Here is a 23,439-nt window from a genome sequence, read left to right on the forward strand (position 1 = left end):
TTCATGTAAACTTTCTTTATTACAAAACCATCAAACATTTTCTTTAAGTAAATTAAACTCAGTGCAACATGAGACTCTGACCTGATTTACTTTTCTCCAACTGCAGAAAATCGTCATTTTCTTTCTTTTTTTATAGTGACAAGTTTTTTTTGACTGTTTAAAATTCTCGTCGGTACATTAAAGGTTTTATTTCTTGTATTATTTTTTTGACTCATCTATGAGCTCTGAAACATTTTAAGATTTGTATTTCTACAACGAGAACTCAAAGTGAACGAGAGGAGGAATGTTTTTTGTCATCTAATGAAAAGTCATTTCTTTTCCAGAACTAATCTCCAGACTGAGATGAGGAGCATCGATCTGAGCATGTGATCGTGGATCTGTGTGATCAGGTTTCTACTGGCCGGGTCTGGTCAGCGGCGGATGCGTTGATTCCTGAGCAGGGATTGGCTGGCGCTCCTGACGTGTCACACATCGGCACAGATCCCTGGAGGACAAATCAAATCTGTTCATGAACATTGACTCAGCTGAGCAGCACTGTCACACACTTCAAGATAAACACGTCTTGTAATTGATTATATTGATTGTAACGCATTTTACTGCATTACAGGCGACTCGTGTCCATGAGAGCTTCAGTTTGATGTTGTGTCTTCTTGGTTTCATTAAAACAAGGTGTTAAAATGTGTCCTTTTCTTTATCCACACATACAAGATGAAAACCTCTAATGAGGAGAGGGGGGGGGGGGGTGCTCCATCCAAGTGTAACACTGGCTTTCTTTGATAATTCTGGTTTATTTTAGTGAGAGATCCGTGATTGGCTCAAAGCAATTTGTGCTCAATCGTGTGGTAGCTGACACTTTGGAGCTCGGCTGCTCAGTACCGGCATTCGGTGGAAACAGGTGTTTGTCAAAGTTTAGTTGAACTGTTTATTAGGTACTATTTTCAAGCTGTGAGAAGAAGAAATGACTGTGAATTCATTCTGACATCTCTTCACCTTCTGTTTCTCCAACACTCATTTCATTCTCAGGTTCTCTGTCTTTGATACTGAGGAGAAGATGCCTTTTATAAATCAAACAGACAAACCTGTTGTGATAATGAAAGTATAAAGCTACTCACGTCACTTATTACTGCCGTGACTCAGTCCTGCTCTTTGCTCCTGTGGTTCTGCAGCTGCAGATCAAGTCAAACTGATTCAAACTGAAGCTTTTCACTTAAACCAGGATGGGTTGAGCTACTTTGATAGAAACCCCCCCGAGGACCAGTAGAACAAAATAAGGAAAGATTTGATGACATCTAGTTCTAATCTCGCTGGAAAAGAGACACGAGAAATGTGAGCCTGAAACGTCTGTGACCATTGACAGAGGTTGTTATGAAGTTATTTTTTATTTATTATTATCAAGTGGCTGTAAGTGGTACTGTAACTTTTATCATCATATCAAACTTCACCTACATAAGTTGTTTATCTCACCTGGGCTCTCTGTCGCCCCCTTTCTTTGATTTTCTTCAGCTTCACCACTTCTTCCTCCTCCTCCTCTTCCTCCTCCTCCTGAGTGGCTGGGCGAGCCACAGTCTCCTCTGTTATTGGCTGGATGGTAGCAAGGAGGGCGGGGACAGTGAAGAGTGACAGGAAGCGGGCCTTCAACAACTGGTAGGCGGGGTTACTAGAAAAACGCTCTGTCACAAGCTCACGCACTGTCGCCACAAGCACCTCCTCCTCCTGCTCCTCCTGCTCCACCTGCTCCTCCTGCTCCTCCTCCTCCTGCTCCTCCTGCTCCTCCTGCTCCTCCTGCTCCTCCTGCTCCTCCTCCTGCTCCTCCTCCTGCAGGCTGTCAGAGCTGACAGTGGGAACTGCTGGGAGACACAACAAACACACCTTAAGAGTCACCTGACCTGAGAACATGTACCAGGGCTGCTACGATAACTGCATTACTGCAAAGCCACGGTCATGTTGAGGTTGAGCCCATCACCGTCACCACTGCAAATGTGTAGGACTGCATAGGACTCTAATTAAGTGGTGGTACTGACGGGGGGGGGGCACTGCCCCAGGCACAGCGCAGACAAACTGTCAGACCATCACAGTTCCAGCATGTACCTGTCCGATGAGACTTACCTGGCTGCTCTGCTGATCTGAGAATAAATCTGAAAATACATCTAAATCCATGTGGTTGTGGTGAGAGTACCCAGTATTAGAGTGAAGTTATGATTATTTTTATAACATCTCTTCTGTGTGGACGGCGCTCTGGTCTCTCAGCCTGTCCATAGAGAGGACGGCTCATATTGACAAACTGTTGTCCCCCTTACTCCGACGGGGACGAGGCGGCGTTTGGGTTTTAAAAACGTTTCGCTTATGATTTATTGATCCGAGTAATCTGACTTCGAGGTCACACAATCATACTAATTAAATATCAAAATCAAGTTTGGCCCCTGACCTGTTTTTTTCATTTCCTATTTTTGATCTGAGCAAAAAATCCAAACTACGAAAAACATACCGTTATAGTTTCATATCAGATTCATAAATGAATAACAAAACAATGATACGTGGGTTCACCGGCCGGCCTGTACCTGTCAGATGAGCGTTACCTGGCTGCTCGGCTGGTCTGAGGTCAGAGGTGGAGTCTGGCAGGTCGGGTGGACGCTGACTGGAGCTGTTTTCTGAACTGCTGTTGGACTCGATGCTGGTTTGGCAGCGCCGAGGTTCAGAGTCTTGACGCAGCAGCTGCAGAGAGGATTTGGTCAAAGAGCTTTTGGCCTGGAGCAGCGCCCTGAGCGTGCTCAGAGTGCTGACGAATGGTGGCAGGTAGGGCAGAGCCACGCCTGCTCCTGGTACCACCACCCCTCTCCGCCCACTCAGCCAATCACACACTGCTTCCTGAGGCTCCAGGAACATCAGTGAGGGGTTGAACTGAAGCGCCTCCCTCCTGAGGGGAGGAGGTGAGGCCTTGTCCACTCTGATTGCATCCTCATAGGGCAGGAGGACTTTGGGAGGAGGCTGAGGGTCCCAGGAGTGGAGGGGGAACCAACCTGGGCTTGGGACAGGTGGGCGGGGCTTAGAAGGATGAGTGGGTGAAGCAGGGAGGTTGATGGGACTGGTCAGGTCATATGGTACAGGTGGTGGTTTGAATCTCAGAGGAGCCGTGTCCAGTTGCTGTCTTGTACTATTTCCAGGTGCAGGTGGAAAAGTGGGGGTCGGCTCTAATGCCTGCTGATGGGGTTGGGGCGGGGCAAGTTGGAGCTGGACCAACCCACCAGGAGTCATGACCCATATCGACTCACCAGGAGGTACATGCAGTGTGGGTTTCTCAGGGCGAGCGACAGTTTCCTCTTTAGAGCGAGACGTAGGAGGGCGAGCTTTACAAGGAGAAGACTTCCTCTTCTTTTTGGCTTCGTCCTGGAAACAAAAAACAGGAGTCAAACAGGAGGAGACATGTGAGGACAAGATGGACAAATAGGAGGCAACAGATCACACCTTGGTTTCAGTCTCTTTCTCCAGCTCCCTGGCCTTGTGAGTTAGCTTCCGAACCCTTTTTCCTTCCTGGGTTGCACCTGTATCAGCCTGGGCCCCGGGGTCACCTGTCACATCTGCACATGGGACATCCTGACTGCTTGTCACCCCGTCCTGCTCCTGCCCCCGCCTTCGTTTCATTGCTCTGCTGGGATGTTTGGTGGGCGTCTCTGGGACGGGGTCAGATTTACAGGGTTTGGGGTCTGGCTGTTCGGGGGCAGGACTTGGTTGGATTGAGGGGGGGGTAGTATCAATAAAGTACTCATGGTCCCTGAGTAAAGAAGCAGATAAGCTTGAACTTAAGAATGCAGTGTGATGCTGAGGAGGCGGGAGGAGCCCGGTCTGAGGGGGAGAGTCGCTTCTCTGGCTCTCAGGCGTCTTTCGGGAGGATGAAGCAGATTTCTTCATGTTTTGAGTCTGAAAAGCAAAAAAGCAAAATCAGCTCTTGTTTTATTCAGAATCACCATCTTGTGGTTGTTTCTTTCCACCAACTAAAGCAGATTCAGTCCATAAACATTTTTTTCCTTTAGACTCATGAGGTCACCGTGACCTTTGACCTCTTAAATCGAATCAGTCCCTCTTTGTGTCTGAAGGCCGGCGCATGCTTCTGCTGTGTCGCAGGACTCGTTGTTATTCATGCTTCTCCTAGCGTTGCGCCTGTTGCAATTCACCTCCAGAACACTAGGGGGAGTAACGTGATTTGTCGAAGACGGCCAGCGACGCCATCTTTGTGTGTGGCAGTTGTCATCGATTGTTTATTAACATCACCACTGCGGCTTCTCAGTCTTTTTCTGGAGGACAAATCCTCCAGTCAGTGATACAAGTGGTCATACTCTCAGATCTCTTCTGCCAAACGCTCTTCTATTTGATCCATTTCGTTCTTCTCAATCTTCTGTTGTTTCTGACGGTATTATGTGGCATGAAACCGGAAGTGCTACTCCGGAAAGGATGTAGTTAGCAGACCAATCACAGCCTTGCGGGCTATGTGAGCTTTGCCGTATAGTTAGAAAAATTGTGCGACGCAGGTAAGAAGGGACGGATAAGCACGTAAGGGCTCCGGCCTTCAGTTCCCTCAAGACGTCTCATTGTTGTGAACACAAAAGCTCAAGAACACCTCGAGGGAATTTCTGCAACTTTAGTGCAGAAGCTTCACTTAGACTTTTCAGTCTAAGTGAAGATTAGACAAAAAATATGGTATGATTAGATTTGAAAGGGTCAAAGGTCACGGTGACCTCCTTTTATTGTGAATGTCAGGATCACCTGAGGGAACTGAAACTGCTCTAGTTGGTGGAGGCACACAAACTGAAGGGAGGTGATTCTTGTTAAATCTCACAACAGGAAATAGTAAAACTGTGGTTACCTTGGCTCTGGTAGCTTCCTGTAGAGCTCTGGGCCTTTGACTCAGCTTCAGATTCCTCCGTCCTTCGTCCTTCACACCCGTGTACGTCCCGTCACTACCTGCTCCGGGGACACACACCTTGACAGACGGCTTTCTGTCGGCCTTCTGCCCCCTCCCTCTGGGCAAACTCTGTTCTGAGGATGTACCACTGGAAGAAGGGAGAGGACGGGGGGCGAGGGTTGGTACGGTCTGTTGCTGGACTAAGGCGGAGCTGGTAGGACTCTGGAGCATCGGGACCATGGAGACAGGAGGAAGAGGAGGAGATGAAGAGGTGAGCACGCCCACAGGAGGAGGTCGGCATGGAGACAAATGGGATGTGTCAGAAGAGGGAGCGAGAGGTTTCTGAGGCTGGAGAAGAGGATGAGGAATGAAGACTCTCTGAGGAAATGACAGACGAGACATGTCAGGAAGACCAGGAAGATTCTGAGAAGGGATGCTAGGAGGGAGAGACTGAGGGGGTAGATTCTGAGGTTGGTGCAGATAAACTAATTGCTGTGTTCTGATTGGTTGTTTGGGCATAATTTGCTGCTGTTGCAGAGTGTGAAGCTGCGTCAGGATCAGTTTGTCCTGCAGGTCTAATTCCTTCTGCTGCCTCCTCTGCTGCAGGATTTCTGCAACAGTAGGCGGATCCTTCCTGCAGACAGACGCAGGGTCTGGGGGCGGAGTCGGAAACACCACTTTCTCCTTCCTCTGCTCTATCGTCTCCTTGCACCCGATGACGTCCACTTTCATGGTCTGCAGCAGCAGCTGGAAGACAGGAGTGGAGGAGAGCTTGGTTTTCTCTCCTTGTTCCCTCAGGGCGTCGGCCACAGTCAGTCTGGTTTGAGTCGGGATCAGCAGGTTCCCAATCCAGGCCGTCACGGCAGCCTGGAGCTTGAACTTCACCACGGTGTCCATGGATCGGCCCTTCTTTTTCCCTTTGATCCGGAGGCCCCGTTTTTTCCACTCGGCTGCCTGGCAGTGCAGGTGGGCTTGGAGCTGGTCAGGTGACACCATCATCATGGTGCTGCTTCTGTGACGCTCCTCCCACTGCAGCTCCGCTGGGTTTGAACCAATGATCACAGAGCGTCCGAGCTTCCCCACGATGGTTGAGCGGACTGGCTCCCCTCTGGGGCTATGGGAGGAGGAAGGTATGGACACCGGTCTAAAGTTTAGGAAGGAGAAATGTTTTGCTTTATCATCTGGAATCCACTCAGTCATCGAAGGGCAGGTGTACTCCTCCACCTCATCCTCTACATCTGCAGTCCGATCCACTTCAACGACCTCCTCCTTCTCCTCCTCCTCCATCTTCTTCTCATCATCAGTATCACTGTCCATGTACTCCACCTCCTCCTCCTCCTCCTCCTGCTCCTCCTCACTGCTCAGCTCCTCCTTCACTTTCCTCCTGATGTTTACCTTCCTCTTCTTCTTTCCATCTCCACTTGTTTGTGGGTTTTTAGCTTTTCTATTTTGCTGTTGACACAGAGTGACATCAGTCAGAGGCGGTTCTCATGTATGTGGAATGTCCTATCCCTCAAATGCTATGTAATGCAGTGTCATGTAATGTGATGGAACCCAACACTGTGAGACTGTGAGTGCAGGTGTGCAGAGGATCACCTGAGCAGGACAAAGCTTCCTGCTCACTTTCCTCCATTCTCTCAGACACTGAGCATCGTAACGTTGAGGAATCTCAGCTGCGATCTTCGCCCAGCGACCTGACACAGAGATGGACATTTATCACCAGAGGATGTTGAAGACACTGGACAGGACAATACCCGTAGAACTCAGCATCAGGCTCTCTGTAAATGTGTGAGACTCACCGACGCCATATTTCTCCACCAGCTGCAGCAGCAGCTCTTGCTCCTGTTTGTCAAATGCTCCTCGCTTCATCCCCGACTTCAGACAGTCAACATACCTGCACACACACAACACATGAAGAGGAAGAGATCACCACATTCTGTCTCCGTCATCCTTCATCCAATCAGGACTCACCTGTCTCTGCAGGCGCTGTCGGTTCGTCCAGGAACCTCCAGCCGGATCTTCCACCAGTCCTTCTCCCCGTGACGTGAGACAGCTCGCAACAAGAGCTGAGAGACAGACAGGCAACAGTTTGAGGTGAAAGGTGTCCACAATGAGGACACTTTTTATGATGTTTCCTGGGGACAGGTATTTGTTTCTGTAAGCCCCGGCCGCTGCCCACCTGGTCTTCCTGTTTGGTCCACATGCCTTTCTTCAGGCTCGGGTCCAGAACCTGGTTCCACCTGTAGATCAGCTGAGGGGGGTGACGACCCTCCATGAAGTAACTCACTGAGACACAGGTGGACAGACAGACAATCAGTGAGATGGAGAGACGTGATGTCACCGTGATGTCACAGTGATGTCACCGTGATGTCACAGTGATGTCACAGTGATGTCACAGTGATGTCTTTACTCTGAGTGTAGGGGATGAAGTTTCCGATCCTCATCTTGTCCACCAGATCCCGGAGAAGATCGTCCTCATTGGGCGTCCAACTGCCTCGTCTCAACGAGTCTGACACAAAACGCTGGAAAGTCTGAAGACACATGAAGGCTGTCCTCCCCGTCTTAGAGACAGACAAACAGGTGAGACAGAAAGGTTAGAAAGACATACAGTAGAGATGGACAGACAAATGAGAGACAGACAGATGAGAGACAGAAAGGTTACAAAGACAGACTGGTCCTAACCCCCAGCTCCTCAGCGATCTTCTTCCAGTCTCTCTCTCGGTGTCTCCTGCTGATGTCTCTCAGCTGCTCCACCTCCTCCTGACTCCATCCATCCTTCCTGATTGACGGGTGAAGGAAGTTCTGCCAGAAGCACCTAATGTCATCGGCCTCCCGCGTCCCTTCAAACTGACCACAGAGGACACGTTGTTACCGGCAGGCTGAGCATGTTTCATTGTCAACACGTGATAAGTTGAATCTCAGATTTACATCAATGTTGGAGATTTTTTCCCAATCATGTTCCTCGTATCGATCACCAATCAGCTCCTCCTCCTTCTTCGTCCTTACCAATCAAAGTAAGAGAATGACAGTCAGTGACACATGTCAAACATCATAACTCATGCAGTCGATAAGTGCACTCTGAACCCAGACCCAGACCTGGATCCAGGTCTGGACACAGCCATGGAGCTGGATCCAGACCAAAACACAGACATGGACCAGACCTTGACACAGACCAGCACACAGACTTGAAGAGACCTGGATCCAAACCAGTTCAAAGACCAGGGGTCTCATTTATAACCTGAAACGTGCGTACGCCACTTCTCACGCAAACATTGGGATTTATAAAAACAAACTTGACAATGTGCGTATTACACTCAGACTCTGAACTGAAGATTAATGATCCACTTCATCATTTACATTCAAATCAACAGCTTAGTTTGGATTTAAAAATATATAAAAAAATTACATCAAATTACGTTCAGATTCGATTTAACAGCAGAGTTACACAGCCCAGTCATTTATAGTTTATAATAATATCTTCTTACACTGTGCGTGTATCATCAGATCACTGCAGTGAACGTGACTGAGTCTCTCTCTCTCTCTCTCTCTCTCTCTCTCTCTCTCTCTCTCTCTCTCTCTCTCTCTCTCTCTCTCTCTCTCTCTCTCTCTCTCTCTCTCTCTCTCTCTCTCTCTCTCTCTCTCTCTCTCTCTCTCTCTCTCTCTCTCTCTCTCTCTCTCTCTCTCTCTCTCTCTCCCTCTCTCTCTCTCTCTCTCCCTCTCTCCCTCTCTCCCTCTCTCCCTCTCTCCCTCCCTCTCATCCTCTCATCCTCTTCTCATCGCTTGATGCAGTGACTCTGTCAGGACTCAAGGTGGAAACCCATTTGGTCAGCAGCATCATTTAATATTCATGAGGTACTTTGCATTGACCATTTATGGTAGAAAGTGGGCGTGTGGAGGGCGGAGTTAGAGGCAGATCCACTTGGGAGCGTTTGCAGGTGGACTGTGATTTATAAAGTGAACTCTGTGTTCAGGTGTGCGTGTGCATGGTTTTATTTTGCTTTTGCGTACACCATTTCTGGCTTTTGTGCAAACGTACACTTTAGTATGAATTCTACGCACAGTTTTATAAATGAGACACCAGGACACAGACCTGGACATGGATCCAGACCAGGACACAGTCATGGACCTGGATCAAGACAAGGACACAGACCTGGACATGGATCCAGACCAGGATACAGACCTGGACATGGATCCAGACCAGGACACAGACCAGCTCTGACAGTCTGACCCTGTTTCTGGATGGACTCATACCTGATAGTGTCGATCTCTCTCTCCAAACTGTCGATCTGATCTCGGAGCTTCTGCCTGTTTGTCTCCTCTGCTGACGACAACTTCTGACTCAGGTAGTCCACCCTGAGAGAGACAGGTGGGTTATAGAGACAGGTGGGTTATAGAGACAGGTGGGTTATAGAGACAGGTGGGTTATAGAGACAGGTGGGTTATAGAGACAGGTGGGATATAGAGACAGGTGGGATATAGAGACAGGTGGGTTATAGAGACAGGTGGCTTATAGAGACAGGTGGGTTATAGAGACAGGTGGGATATAGAGACAGGTGGGATATAGAGACCGGTGGGTTATAGAGACAGGTGGGATATAGAGACCGGTGGGATATAGAGACAGGTGGGATATAGAGACAGGTGGGATATAGAGACCGGTGGGATATAGAGACAGGTGGGTTATAGAGACAGGTGGGTTATAGAGACAGGTGGGTTATAGAGACAGGTGGGTTATAGAGACAGGTGGGTTATAGAGACAGGTGGGTTATAGAGACAGGTGGGTTATAGAGACAGGTGGGTTATAGAGACAGGTGGGAAATGGAGACAGGTGGGATATAGAGACCGGTGGGTTATAGAGACAGGTGGGATATAGAGACCGGTGGGATATAGAGACAGGTGGGATATAGAGACAGGTGGGATATAGAGACCGGTGGGATATAGAGACAGGTGGGTTATAGAGACAGGTGGGTTATAGAGACAGGTGGGTTATAGAGACAGGTGGGTTATAGAGACAGGTGGGTTATAGAGACAGGTGGGTTATAGAGACAGGTGGGTTATAGAGACAGGTGGGTTATAGAGACAGGTGGGAAATGGAGACAGGTGGGATATAGAGACAGGTGGGATATGGAGACAGTTGAGAAATGGAGACAGGTGGGATATAGAGACAGGTGGGATATGGAGACAGTTGAGAAATGGAGACAGGTGGGTGTTGCCACCATCACCTCTCTCAGTTCATTACAGAAGCACAATGAATCATGGGATATGTTGGGCCGGTAAGGACCCACCCAGTGAGCAGGACACATTTGTCGGAGCCTTAAATTGGGCCATGAATTGAGACAATGCTTCTGAATGTCAGTGATGTGGAGCAGTGATGCTACATGTAGCTGCTAACTTGTAATTAGCAGGATGTCCGTTTGACAACAGTGTGACGAGACTCAGACGTACAAGTGGTTACGACGACAGAGATGGAAAACATGTCCTTAAAGGTGAAAGGTTACCTGGAGAGTTTGGGTTGGACAAGTCTCCTCAGACTGTCTCTGGACACTGAGTCGATCAGAAGAGTCTTCTGCCAGCTCTCCCCTGAAGACACAGTGAGGACATGAAGTCACAATGATGAGACCTTGAGGACAACAAGAAATATATATATATATATATATATATATATATATATATATACACACACAGTGAGGTCATCTTGAGGACAGTTAGGATATGAGGACACAGTGAGACCATGAAGACACACTGAGGTCATACTGAGGACACAGTGAGGACATGAGTGCACACTGATGACATAGAGGACAATCAAATATCTGTCTTCTCACATCGTTTAATCTTGACTTTATTTTCGTCCAGACATCCTGTCATCCTGCTGCTCTTCTCCTTCGTCTCCTGATTGGCTGGAGGACCCTGGACACAGACAACAAGAAACCTCATTGGTCAGCTGTTATAAGCCTATCTGTGTCTGTTGCTGTCTGTCCAGCTCTCTTTCTCTGTCGGTCAGTTCTCACCAGTCCGGTCTGTTTGTCTTTGAAGTAAGGTTTCAGGAAGCGACCCAGGTACATGTTGATTGGCAGTTGGTAGGAGGAGGGGGCCGGCTGTTCTCTGGAAGGCTCTTTGATTGGTCCAGACAACTGAGACACAAGTTCCCTCTACAGACAGAAAACATGTCATCAGTACCTACATGGTGGTGTGTCCGTACGGACCGGTTGTGTGTCAGTACTGTTCTGTTGTCTGTGGTTGTGTGTCAGTACTGACCTGTTGTCTGTGGTTGTGTGTCAGTAGTGTCTCCAGCTGACACAGAGTCTCCTGCACCACCTGCTGGTAAACCAGGTTCATCTGAAGACAAGACTCAACAGAGAGAGAAATACCCAGCTCACTCTGGGAGGGACGGACACACACACACACACACACACACACACACACACACACACACACACACACACACACACACACACACACACACACACACACACACACACACACACACACACACACACACACACACACACACACACACACACACACACACACACACACACACACACACACACACACACAGTTAACAACAGTGTGTAGTTACTTGTGTAGACTTTTTGTTTGTGTTACTGACCTCATCACTGCTGATAATGATGTCATCACCATCTAAACAAACAGATCAGACATTAACCATTTAGAATCATCCCCATTTTTAATGATTTCATATAACCAGTGAAACACAGACAGTAAGACAGACAGACAGACACACAGACAGACAAAGAGACAGACACACACACACAGACAGACAGTACCAGACAGACAGACAGGCAGAACCTGACAGACAGACAGACAGACAGACAGACAGACAGACAGACACACAGACAGACAAAGAGACAGACACTCACACACAGACAGACAGTACCTGACAGACAGACAGGCAGAACCTGACAGACAGACAGACAGACAGACAGACAGGCAGTACCTGACAGACAGACAGGACTCTGTGGTCCTAGCTTGTTCTCCAGGTTCTCGATCTCTTTCTGGATTTTTTCTCTCTGAGCCAACAGACCTGCAGCAGACTAAACACACAGTTAGCTTAACATCTGTTAGCTAAACATCTGTTAGCTAAACACACAGTTAGCTTAACGTCTGTTAGCTAAACATCTGTTAGCTAAACGTCTGTTAGCTTAACGTCTGTTAGCTTAACGTCTGTTAGCTTAACGTCTGTTCCCTTATGGTTAGGGGTTGGAGCCAAGACCATCTTTCGGAGAGTGATTTCTACTGTTTTCTATTCAATAAACTCTTCAGGCATAAACTAAATCCTACAAAAAAAACAATTTGATGTGACCATTAACGCCTCCCAACAAAATTTAATAAAAAGGACTAATGAACTGTTTTTATGGATCAAAAAGGTTTGGAGAGAATTGTTCCTAAATGATTTAATATGATCCAGTTAATATGATGAAATAATCAGTGTTCATTTAGGGTATGTTCACGTTTGAACAGTAAAAAAAGTTATTTTTACAGTTGTTGTCAGTAATTAACTACAATCTTTTTTATCTATGAAGTATTTAGAAATAAACATCCATTATCTTGAACAGTGTTAGTGACTACAATGGTTTTAAAGTTAAGATGGTTTTGTAATTCTGTTTTTTCTCTTTACTACATTTTTTGTAACATCTGTCATATTGCTCACAGTACATGTGTTGTGTCAAATTTTTATATAATTGTTATTAAAATTTGAAAAGAGCTTAACTAGCATTAAATTAGCTACTGTTAGCTCAACTCAACTGTGTTAGCTTAACTAGAGTTAGCCTGTGTGTTGTGTCTTGTCTCACCTCCTCCTCCTCCTCTTCACTTCCTGATTCATCATCTGAGCAGAGAGACAGAAGGTCACTGTTAGACAGACAGACAGGTACATGTCTCACTGCTCAGCAGCTGTCCATCAATGCTACAGACAGACAGACAGGTACCTGTCCCACTGCTCAGCAGCTGTAGACCAGTGTGTGTTTCAGACAGACTGAGAGACAGACTCTGCTCCAACTCCTCCACCTGTCTCTGGATCCTGTCTCTCTCTTCAGACAGAGAGACAGACATGACTGTGGACAGACAGACAGGTTGTGAAACACACAGGATCCAATGATTGATCATCACTTATTGATTCAGTTTATTGGATCCTGCTCCAAGTTTGACTGGGAAATAATTCAGCTTTAACTAAAGCACATGACAAGTAGGACTGCCTTACTGCATTGAGTACTCCCATAGTTCCAGTCGTGGTAGTATAGTTAGAAGTATCAGTAGTAGTAGTATGGTTAGTAACATCAGTAGTATAGCTAGCATCAATAGTAGTAGTACCAGCCGTGGTAGTAAAGTTGCATGTTTAGTAGTAGTAGTATTTATAGTCCAGTACCTGTAGTTTCCGTCTCTTCCTCCTGTGAAAATAAAACTTTGTTTTGATTTTATTCTTTCTCATGCGCCGCTCAGCACCAATCAACGCATCTCTGTCGTTAACATATTACCCAGCAGGCTGTGCGGCACCTCCCGTCTCTCGCGTGTCTCTCTGTTACTCAACGTACTTCAATGAGTACTCACGATATAAATACATATATATATATATATATATGAAGTATTGATAAGTTTACAGTGAAGTACATACTGAGCTCATCGGGGGGGGGACTCAACGCTTTCCGTCTCGGCGCGTTTTCTCCGCGCATGTGATGACGTCATTGTCACAGGATTATGACGTACAACAACAACGTCGGCCGCTTTAAAAGCACAGTCAAATTTAGTTGTATTTTATAAACATTAATAATATATAACATATATTAATAATATATAACCTTACATACAGTCTATGAATGTGACCATATACAGTAGATATACAAAGTCTACACGTTCTGTTAAAATAACAGGTTTTTGTGATGTACAAAAATTAGACCAAGATAAATCGTGTCAGAACCGAGTCCAGCAGGAATGTGACCTACAACAGGTCCATGGAAAACTAACTGAACTCTTTCAGGGGGAAACATTTAATCATGTGGTTACAACTGGGGGTGTGGCTGTGTTCAGAATTAACCAATCACATTCAAACTCATGTTAAATAGCAGTCAGTACACAACTGTATCATTTACAGTGACTCTGATTAAACCCAGATACAGTTCAGCTGGTCTAGGAGGATTTCCCGGACATTTTCCTAGTTGCATCTAAGAGGGAACCCAGTGAAGACAGCCGTCTTCAAGTGGAGAACATATGGCACAAAGGGGACATGACCAAGAACTGGACGTCCCTCCAAGATGGATGAAAAGACGAGAAGAGAACTGGTCAGGAGGCTTCCGAGAGGCCGACAGCACCATTAAAGGAGCTGCAGGGATTTCTGTCTAGGACTGGCTGTGCACTACATGTGACAACCATCTCCCGTATTCTCCATATGTTTGGGCTGTGGGGTGGGGGGGCCAGACGGAAGCCTTTTCTTACCAAGAAAAACATCCAAGCCCGGCTAAACTTTGAAAAAACATACATGAAGTCTCTGAAAAGCATGTGGGACAATGTGTTGTGGTCTGATGAAACCAAGGTTGAACTTTTTGTACATAATTCCAAAAGGTATGTTTGGTGCAAAAACAAAACTGCACATCACGCAAAGAACACGGTGCCCACAGTGAAGCCTGGTGGTGGCAGCGTCAGGCTCTGGGCTGTTTAACTTCAGCTGGAACCGGGGCCTCCGTCAAGGTGGAGGGAATTATGAACAGTTAAGAAATACAAGACAGTTTTGTCACAAAACCTTCAGGCTTCTGTTAGAAAGATGAAGAGGAGTTTCACCTTTCAGCACAACAACGACCCAAAGCTCACATCCAAATCAACACAAGCATGGCTTCACCAGAAGAAGGTTCATGTTTTGGATTGTCTCATTTTTTTTTTACATCTCAAAAACCTGAAATTTTAGGGGTGTGTAGCCTTCTTATATCCACTGTATATATATTCTCCTTCTGGTCAATATTTATGGTCTTAACACTAAACTTGGAAATTACTTTTTGCCTGATATCCTATAATAGTTTCTCATGTTGTTCATAGAAAGTCATTGTCTATTTTATAACATGATTAAGAAATCAAGAAAACCCACCCTAACCCTTCTAATGAGAAAAATCCAGTGGTAAAAGTAATTCAATTCAAACAAACTACTCTTCTGCTTTTTATACAAACTTGTGTAACTCGCAGTATAATTAGTTATTTCCTTAAAACACCTCACTGCTTAGGGAGGTCCTCATTCATATCAAACTTGAGAAGGTTAGATTCTCTCTGTCGGGTTCTGATAACGCTTCTAACTAAACCTGGCAGCCTCTCTCAGAGTACTTGAACAGAAGTACTCTTCACCCAGAAAGTGACTACATGCCCCCCCCCCCCTCAACTCCATACTATTTACTACTCTCTATTATCTCAACAACTAATTTCCTTTTTTTTTTTTGTTTTTGTTTTGTGTATTTCTTTTTATGTAATGTAAAGTATGTAATGGTTTAATTATGCAATTATTTTACTTTTTTCTTGTCAGTGGGTGGGAAGGGTCAAGGGTTAATTGTGGTTCATAGAAGCCTCTCTGGCTCAGTTTAAGCTCATTGTTGTTATCATCATACATCGTGTAGGACATCCTACTGCTATTTTCTACTTCTAACAATTTTTGTATACACTGTATGTGTGAATTATTGCTGTATGTGAACAAAAAAACTAATAAAAAGATGTGTAAAAACAACAACAAAAAACATCTCACTGAAACAAAATGATAATCAATAATTGTGATAACCCAAAAACCTTGAATGAAGTCATACTTACTATTCATTACCTTAAGACAAATCTCCAGGTAAAGCCCCTCCTTCATGGTGGTTTACAGAACCGGTCACTTACTTATAGAACTTTGTAGTTTTCTTAAATAAATCGTACTTTCTTGATTCTTGTTGTTCTGTGTTTGTTCCTTCATGGTTGATGCGCTTGTTGTAAGTCGCTCTAGATAAAATGCATCAGCTCAATTAGATGTAATGTCATATAATAAAGTCAGAAGTTTTTATTCAACACATGTCAATTATCACTGTGACATCATCAGGGGGCCGGGCTTCACAGTGAGTTCAAAGGGTAGAAGCTCCGCCTCCAATATGACACACCTGACCGGGTGCTTCTCCTCAGCTCATGAAAAGGTTCAGCTCAAGTCAACATGAGAAGAAACAGAGACACCTGTTTGTCCACCTGTCTCTAGCGCCGGCGGTACAGGATGTCCCAGGTGTCTCTCCACTTCAGTCCTTGCAGCTGAGTGGCTGAGAGCTCCGGGCTGCCGTAGGTCAGAGGGCAGAAGGTTCGATACGACAGGAAGACGGACAACAACACGGTTGAAGCAAATACACACAGCGCCCGGCGGTGTGTCACATCGCTGCAGAGAGACAGAGGTCACTGTTAGGACTTTATAAACACATGTGACATGTGACACAGCAGCTGCTTTCAGACCTGAGCTTCTCTGGATTAACCTGGAGCTGGAGTCTGAAAACAGACTCATGTCTCTGATTTAAGCTGCCGTCATCATAACACACTGAAGAATGATGATCATCAATGCGTGTGTGTACCTGAGCAGGTTTGTGTGTGTGTGCTCCAGCAGGGCGGGGCACAGCAGGTACAGGTAGCAGAGGGCGGGCAGGTAGTGATACAGGAAGAGCGTTTTCTCCATCAGCAGGAAGGGAACGAAGTTCACCAGCCAGCCGCCGACACACACACACCCCAGACACACAAACTGATCCCACACAGCTGGGACACACACACACACACACACACACACACACACACACACACACACACACACACACACACACACACACACACACACACACACACACACACACACACACACACACACACACACACACACACACACACACACACACACACACGGGTCCGAAAGACGAAGACAAGAGAATAAAGAAATAGACAAAAAAATAACACAACAGTAATACGGTTTAAGAGTAGTTCAGAATAGTAATGGTGCAAATAGTGTAAGTAAACATGACTATAGCAGCAATCATTTAAACATTCTGGATGATGTTATACTTTCTAACAGCTGATATATACACACATGTCACAGGGATGTGTGTGTGTGTGTGTGTGCATACATTCAGGGAGGTCTTTGATGCCTCGCCTCCTCCTCAGCACGTAGACGGCTGCCAGCAGCTGATAGGCCAGCAGGCTGAGGTTAGCCACGCCCCATGACACTGGATTACCAATCAAATGGATCTGAGCCTGAAGTACACAATCAAATTAAAATACACAACTTTAATGCACACACCATGTGTCGACAGTAAAGTGTAGAATGGTTTGTTACGTTGGTGGAAGAGTGCAGCCAGTATGCGATGTTGGTTTCCATGGTGATCCACTCTAAGGGGGCGGAGCTGTACTTGTGTTCAGAGTCTTCCTGTTTCACTGTCAGCATCTTCCACTGTCATGACATCACAACGTGACATCATTACCCAGCTGTGGCGTTTACAGTGATTCATTAAGCTTTGTTATCATCAGCAGGTTTCTGAGTTGTGATAAAGAAGTGATGATGCGGAGGCTTTGTACCTGGAGCTCCAAAAATTTCGCCCAAAAGGAAATTTTTCTGTCAACATCGATGTGAGTCGGAGAATGAAGCTCCGCCTCCCTCTCCTTCTGCTCCTGACCTACACTCACACACAACTTGTTAGTCTCTGACGGATTTGACTCAAAGTGCAGATGAGGTCAATAGAACACAACAAATCAAAAGGTCAGAGGTCGGAGTCGTACTGGTTCCGTATCGATGTTCTTCCACCGTCCAGCCCAAGCTGCCGCCGTGAAGCTTGAAGAGTTTCTCTGCTACGACCTCCAACTGACCGAAGCCCCAGTCTGGAAGGGACACACCGCTCATCTACACACACACACACACACACACACACACACACACACACACACACACACACACACACACACACACACACACACACACACACACACACACACACACACACACACACACACACACACACACACACACACACACACACACACACGTATTATGTCCTTCTATGGTCGTTACACTAAGCTTCGTCATGTGGTCACTTCCTTTCCGCACCTTGAGCACAGCGGAGGTGTTGACGTGGACCAATCGAACCTCAGACAGGATTGTCTTCCACACCTCAGACTCCGCCTCCCTGTTAGAGATATCCTGAACACACACACACACACACACACACACAGTATCCTGACTCAGACCTCATGTGGACTACTGGTGATCCCCAGTAGACCACCTGACTCAGACCTCATGTGGTCTACTGGTGATCCCCAGTAGACCACCTGACTCAGACCTCATGTGGTCTACTGGTGATCATGAGTAGACCACCTGACTCAGACCTCATGTGGTCTACTGGTGATCATCAGTAGACCACCTGACTCAGACCTCATGTGGACTACTGGTGATCCCCAGTAGACCACCTGACTCACCACTCTCCACAGGTTCTGCGTGGCCATGGAAGCATTGAAGTCGATGTAGCCGGACACTTCCTGAGCGTGAGGACTCATGGGAGCTGCGACGTCATGACTGAAACACATGAAACATGTTCTGATCCGTGTTTAACGTTTGATGAGTCATCAGCATTGAGTCACACAACACTACAGATTACAACCACACCGACTCCCCCCGATGGAGCAGGTTGTTTAGCAGCAGTCTCACAGATGTTGGACGGTCCTCAAACGCATCACATCTGTCCGTCAAACAGGACAACCCTCAGGTGACCAATTTACCTGTTGAGGAAGCGTGAGGTCATCCCGTGAACCAGCTGGATGACATCACCGTGGCGGACAGGTCGAGGAGGACTGCCGACCACCAGGTCCTGTCTGACAGGAGGACAGGTGAGACCGATGAGACAGGGACTACATTTCCCAGCATGCCTCATTTGAACAGGTGACCTACCTGCTTGGATCTTTGACTACCCACCAGTTGTTAACGTCTTTGAAGGGATAGCAGGTGACCTGCTGCTGGTGGGAGCTGCCCCGCCCATTTTCATACCTGAAGAAACACACGGTGAAAACTGATCAAACGCTCCCGACTCCCTTTGATTGGCTGTTGGCCAGTGTGAGCTTACAGCACCTAATTGGGTAGTTGGCTTTGTGTGAGTGAAGCCAGCAGGGGATTGGCTGAGAGGCGGAGCTTCTTAAAGTGACCTGACTGCCATAAGCAACTTCAAGAGGTTGACCCTGAGTGATCCTGGACAGGCCGCCCTAAAGATAGAATCAAAACATCAATCAATACATCGATCAATACATCGAGGTGTGGTGTGTGTTTGTGTGTGTGGTGTGTGTGTGTGTGTGTGTGTGTGTGTGTCTGTCTGTGGCGTGTGTGGGTGTGTGTGTGTGTGTCTGTCTGTGGCGTGTGTGGGTGTGTGTGTGTACCTGCAGACTGGCCTGGAAGGCAGAGCTCATCTGCTGGTCATGTGGTCCACTGCGGTTCAGGAGACTCAGGTGAACATAGAACCAAAACACGTAGAGCAGGACAGGAACCAGGAGCAGACACACAAACCTACAAACACACTGCACACACACACTGATCTAAACGTACACAAACAAACACACACACACACACACGTATTGTCAATAATCACAGACCTGTCCCATAGAAGACAATAGAGTTTTAAGGTCACACACACATTCAACCTGGACTCACATGATTGACAGTCCGGTCTCCAATCAGCTTCCAGGTGTGAAGAGAGGCCACCCCCAGCAGCAGCAAGTATGAGAACACACCCATGTACTTCACCCTGACAGACACACACATGTTATCACACACACGTTATCACACCTGTACTTCAGTTTGACACACACAAGTCTCACAGTTCAGATTCTCACCCGACAGCTGCAGAGCAGGAAGCTCCAGAGACAAGAAGCCAACTGAACCTGGACCAGGAGCTGAAGAGGTGACAAGAGGGGACGGGAGGAGACAGGAGGAGACGGGAGGAGACAAGATGAGACGGGAGGGGATGGGAAGAGACAGCAGGAAACAGGAGGTTACCAGACGAGACAGGAGGAGACAAGAGAAGATGGGAGGAAACAGCAGGAGACAAGAGGGGACAGGAGGAGACGGGAATAGACAGGAGGAGACGGGAAGACAAGATGAGATGGGAGGGGATGAAAGGAGACAGGAGGAGACAAGATGAGACAGGAGGAGACGGGAGGAGACAAGATGAGACGGGAGGGGATGGGAAGAGACAGCAGGAAACAGGAGGTTACCAGACGAGACAGGAGGAGACAAGAGAAGATGGGAGGAAACAGCAGGAGACAAGAGGGGACGGGAGGAGACGGGAAGACAAGATGAGATGGGAGGGGATGAAAGGAGACAGGAGGAGACAAGATGAGACAGGAGTGGACGGGAGGAGATAGGCGGTGCAGTTAATGCTTCATGTCCCAGAATCACAAATGAGTCACTACACGCCTGAGTTCATCCAGAGGTCGAAGGTCAGAAGTGATCTTACCTACTAGGAGAGTTGTGGAAACGCAGGTAGGAGAAGAAAGCCAACAACAGGAAGAAGATGAGAACAGACTCCAGCAGCATGAAACGGGATTGGACAATAAGCGAGTTCTCTGAAAAACAGCAGACATCAAACTGATTCATTGTGTGGGTGGGGCCTAGGTCAGGGGTCGGCACCCTGCGGCTCTTCAGCCCCTCTGCAGTGAAGGAGAACTTAACAAATCTGAGTAAACATCACGTTCACGTTCATTTTTTAAATCATCATCGTATCAGGTCTTCATGAAATACCAGGAGCGTGTGAATCTGTGTGTATTTGTTTTCTTCTTCATAAGAGTTTGGTGTTTTCCTTTTTTGTAACAGGTAAAAATAGGAGTTAAATGTCAACAGTTTTTTTTATTGTCGTTCTATAATTTAATAAATGCAACAACCTATAGTTTTTATATATTGTATAACCATATATAAACTTTATAACCTGTGTTATCAAATATGTTTGCGGCTCCAGATAGATTTAATTTGGGGTAGAGGGGGCAAAATGGCTCTTTCGATAGTAAAGGTTGCCTACCCCTGGCCTAGGGGGTACAGTGGTCGTCCTCCAACAGGAAGGTTGGTTCAATCCTTGCCCAAGTGTCCTTGATCAAGATACTGAACCCCTAAATGGCCCCTCATAGATGTTGAATGCACTAATTGTATCTCGCTTTGGAAAAAAGCGTCAGCCAAATGACATGTAATGTAAAGTAATTCAACGTTGGGAGCCTGAACGCCTCACACTGTAATTAGAGCCTGAACGCCTCACACTGTAATTGGAGCCTGAACGCCTCACACTGTAGTGGGAGCCTGAACGCCTGGGACTGGTTAGACTGGTGGAGAGAGCTCCAGTCAGGTGATGGTGGATGGGTCATGGACACTCACCCAGCAGCAGCAGCAGTGCAGCTCCCAGAGCCGACAGGTGAGAGAACTTCAGCTCCAGCGTCAGCAGGTAAACCAGTGGAACACAGAGCGCTCCACACAGAGCGGGCAGCAGCCGCAGACTCCACACACTCACACTGCTGGGATACTCTGTCACACAAAACACCCCCCCCCCAGTCTTTGACCAGATTTAAACACTCAACTGGTTTAATGACAGCACATCTAGATTCAAGCAGTTTGAATCCAAGAAGAACTGGTTTTAACCAGTTGGAACCGCTTTAAACAGATTTCAAATATAACCAAGAAACGTTTTAACACTGGTTTTTAAACCATTTTTAACCAAAGAAACCAAAAATCTGGGTGAACTGGTTTGACACTTGGATTTACCATTGACGCCTGTGTTAACCCAGTTTAAAGGAAAACATGAACTAGTGTTAATGAGTTTACACGGGAGATAAACTGGTTTAAACCAGAAACAGAAGTTTATACCTGCTCCAATTCTGTTCCACACGAAGTTTCCATCAAATCCTCCGAGGTACGCTGCAACACACACACACACACACACACACACACACACACACACACACACACACACACACACACACACACACACAGTAACAACAGAGACGTGTATTGTGCGGGCTGCATCAGAGATGGAGGTCGTGGTTACTGACCTCCGAGGGCCAGGATCATGTGACCGAGCGGCGGGCCGCTGTCATCGATGAAGAAAACTCTCTTCATGTAGAGAGACACAAACTGACCATAGTACACCTCATCAAACCTGAACACACACAGACACACACAGACACACACAGTCAGATTCCTGTTGGGCTGCACAGGTGAAGGAAACAAGCCCACTCACACCACAGCGCCGGGGTAGTTCAGGTGACTGAGTCTGGACCAGAGGGACCACAGCGAGACCAGGACCAGCACCACGTCCACCTGGGCCGTCACCACCCAGGGCAGCTGCAGCATCACCGACACCCTGCTGGACGACAGGAGAAGTTCACCACGTGACACAACTCCCGTGTGTGTACATGTGTGGAGATGTGTGTTTGGTAAAGGTTAGCATAATGCTAACTGTTAGCTACAACTGAAACTCAACTGGGTAGTCGTCGTTACAGGTCCGATCGTGACGGTGTCTCCGGCGCTCGATTGGTTCAGTCTGTGACGCTCCATGTGTTCGATTGGTTCTGTCTGTGACGTCAGCAGCTCTATGGTGTTCGATTGGTTCTGTCTGTGACGTCAGCAGCTCAATGGTGTTCGATTGGTTCTGTCTGTGACGTCAGCAGCTCTATGGTGTTCGATTGGTTCTGTCTGTGACGTCAGCAGCTCTATGGTGTTCGATTGGTTCTGTCTGTGACGTCAGCAGCTCTATGGTGTTCGATTGGTTCTGTCTGTGACGTCAGCAGCTCCATGGTGTGTCCCAGTGGACATGGATGAAGACACATCAGTTTGAAAGGTCTGGAATCTACTCAAAAGGGGTTTGAGGTTGTTTGTGTAACTGATTTGAAAATTTACATTTTGTTCTGAATAACGGATATTTGGTGGGATGCTGTCACCAAGGAGAATCTTTTTTCAACATAAATCCACATGAAACTGAATGTAGAGTTATTCAACATCCTCTCCAGGCACTTCCCATATCATTTTATTACAGTTTAGCCAACATTTAAAAGATTTATGAGACACAAAATCTAACAAAACACAATTGACAGGACACGTAAAAAGAAAAAGAGAAAACTTTATATATTTTCAACTTTAACGCATTGACAATTAAAGAGAGAGTTCACAGAAAAATGTAAATTCACTCATTATCTCCTCACCACTATGATAGAGGGGGGGGGGGGTGAAATGTTTGGGTCCTCTTAACACTTGGAGTTTCAGGGGTAGACACAGTTACAGCCCATTGAAGTAAATGGTGAGCACTTCTTTAAACATAAAAAAATAATAATAAACTGAAAAAAACATAAAATACCTCCATACGGCTCAGGTGGTGTCAGGAGGCATTTTATTTTCTTTGTTCACGTGTGGTCGCCATGTAATTAAATGGGATTAGGGATTAGGGTAACCCTAACCCTAACCCTAACCCGATTCTGAAGAAATGCTGTTTACCCCTGAAACTCCAAAAGTGTTAAGAGGACCCCCTGACAGACAGGCCGGG

At 46.7% G+C, this 23,439-nt stretch overlaps 2 protein-coding genes across 8 annotated transcripts; both read right to left on the bottom strand.

Moving 5' to 3' along the window:
* Nucleotides 1-13,595, bottom strand: snapc4 (small nuclear RNA activating complex, polypeptide 4). Of its 6 annotated transcripts, XM_053421507.1 has the most exons (24): nt 13,527-13,595; nt 13,281-13,302; nt 12,844-12,969; nt 12,709-12,743; nt 11,853-11,949; nt 11,505-11,536; nt 11,150-11,272; nt 10,903-11,043; nt 10,717-10,801; nt 10,393-10,474; nt 9,149-9,250; nt 7,826-7,898; nt 7,580-7,744; nt 7,308-7,458; nt 7,077-7,183; nt 6,869-6,963; nt 6,697-6,791; nt 6,494-6,591; nt 4,859-6,349; nt 3,463-3,915; nt 2,577-3,384; nt 1,465-1,847; nt 1,113-1,166; nt 1-484 (listed from the first exon to the last, which is right to left on the bottom strand). In XM_053421507.1, the coding sequence occupies exons 1-23, from the start codon at nt 13,533-13,535 to the stop codon at nt 1,134-1,136; spliced, it is 4,806 nt and encodes a 1,601-aa protein (XP_053277482.1). In that variant the 5' UTR covers nt 13,536-13,595; the 3' UTR covers nt 1-484; nt 1,113-1,133. The 6 variants fall into 6 exon arrangements, with proteins under 6 accessions (XP_053277482.1, XP_053277480.1, XP_053277478.1 ...); XM_053421505.1 differs by lacking the exon at nt 1,113-1,166 and having other exon boundaries at nt 12,715-12,743; XM_053421503.1 differs by lacking the exon at nt 1,113-1,166 and having other exon boundaries at nt 1,465-1,844.
* Nucleotides 13,596-15,905: 2,310 nt separating this feature from the next.
* Nucleotides 15,906-22,487, bottom strand: pomt1 (protein-O-mannosyltransferase 1). Of its 2 annotated transcripts, none has more exons than XM_053421513.1 (20): nt 22,384-22,487; nt 22,141-22,263; nt 21,953-22,059; nt 21,768-21,818; nt 21,282-21,428; nt 20,377-20,485; nt 19,754-19,813; nt 19,572-19,665; nt 19,301-19,456; nt 18,999-19,129; nt 18,822-18,917; nt 18,653-18,745; nt 18,353-18,449; nt 17,985-18,077; nt 17,660-17,780; nt 17,459-17,556; nt 17,220-17,333; nt 17,011-17,137; nt 16,471-16,648; nt 15,906-16,280 (listed from the first exon to the last, which is right to left on the bottom strand). In XM_053421513.1, the coding sequence occupies exons 1-20, from the start codon at nt 22,455-22,457 to the stop codon at nt 16,106-16,108; spliced, it is 2,244 nt and encodes a 747-aa protein (XP_053277488.1). In that variant the 5' UTR covers nt 22,458-22,487; the 3' UTR covers nt 15,906-16,105. The 2 variants fall into 2 exon arrangements, with proteins under 2 accessions (XP_053277488.1, XP_053277489.1); XM_053421514.1 differs by having other exon boundaries at nt 22,141-22,266; nt 22,384-22,438.
* Nucleotides 22,488-23,439: the final 952 nt, after the last annotated feature.

The sequence above is a fragment of the Pleuronectes platessa genome, chromosome 4, assembly GCF_947347685.1.
Source record: "Pleuronectes platessa chromosome 4, fPlePla1.1, whole genome shotgun sequence".
In the NCBI taxonomy this organism is placed as follows: Eukaryota; Metazoa; Chordata; class Actinopteri; order Pleuronectiformes; family Pleuronectidae; genus Pleuronectes; species Pleuronectes platessa.

Bases quoted from the DNA above. Each gene is read 5' to 3' on its own strand.
- snapc4 (XM_053421502.1), bottom strand. The intron at 7,745-7,825 runs GTAAATCTGAGA...CTCTGTGGTCAG, and splicing joins AAAAAATCTCCAACATTGAT to TTTGAAGGGACGCGGGAGGC. The intron at 6,350-6,493 runs GTGATCCTCTGC...CTGTGTCAACAG, and splicing joins GGAAGCTTTGTCCTGCTCAG to CAAAATAGAAAAGCTAAAAA.
- pomt1 (XM_053421513.1), bottom strand. From the start codon at position 22,457: ATGGAGCGTCACAGACTGAACCAATCGAGCGCCGGAGACACCGTCACG. The intron at 18,918-18,998 runs GTGCTGTAAGCT...GTGTTTCTTCAG, and splicing joins AAAGCCAACTACCCAATTAG to GTATGAAAATGGGCGGGGCA. The intron at 16,649-17,010 runs GTATGCACACAC...TGTGTGTCCCAG, and splicing joins CATCAAAGACCTCCCTGAAT to CTGTGTGGGATCAGTTTGTG.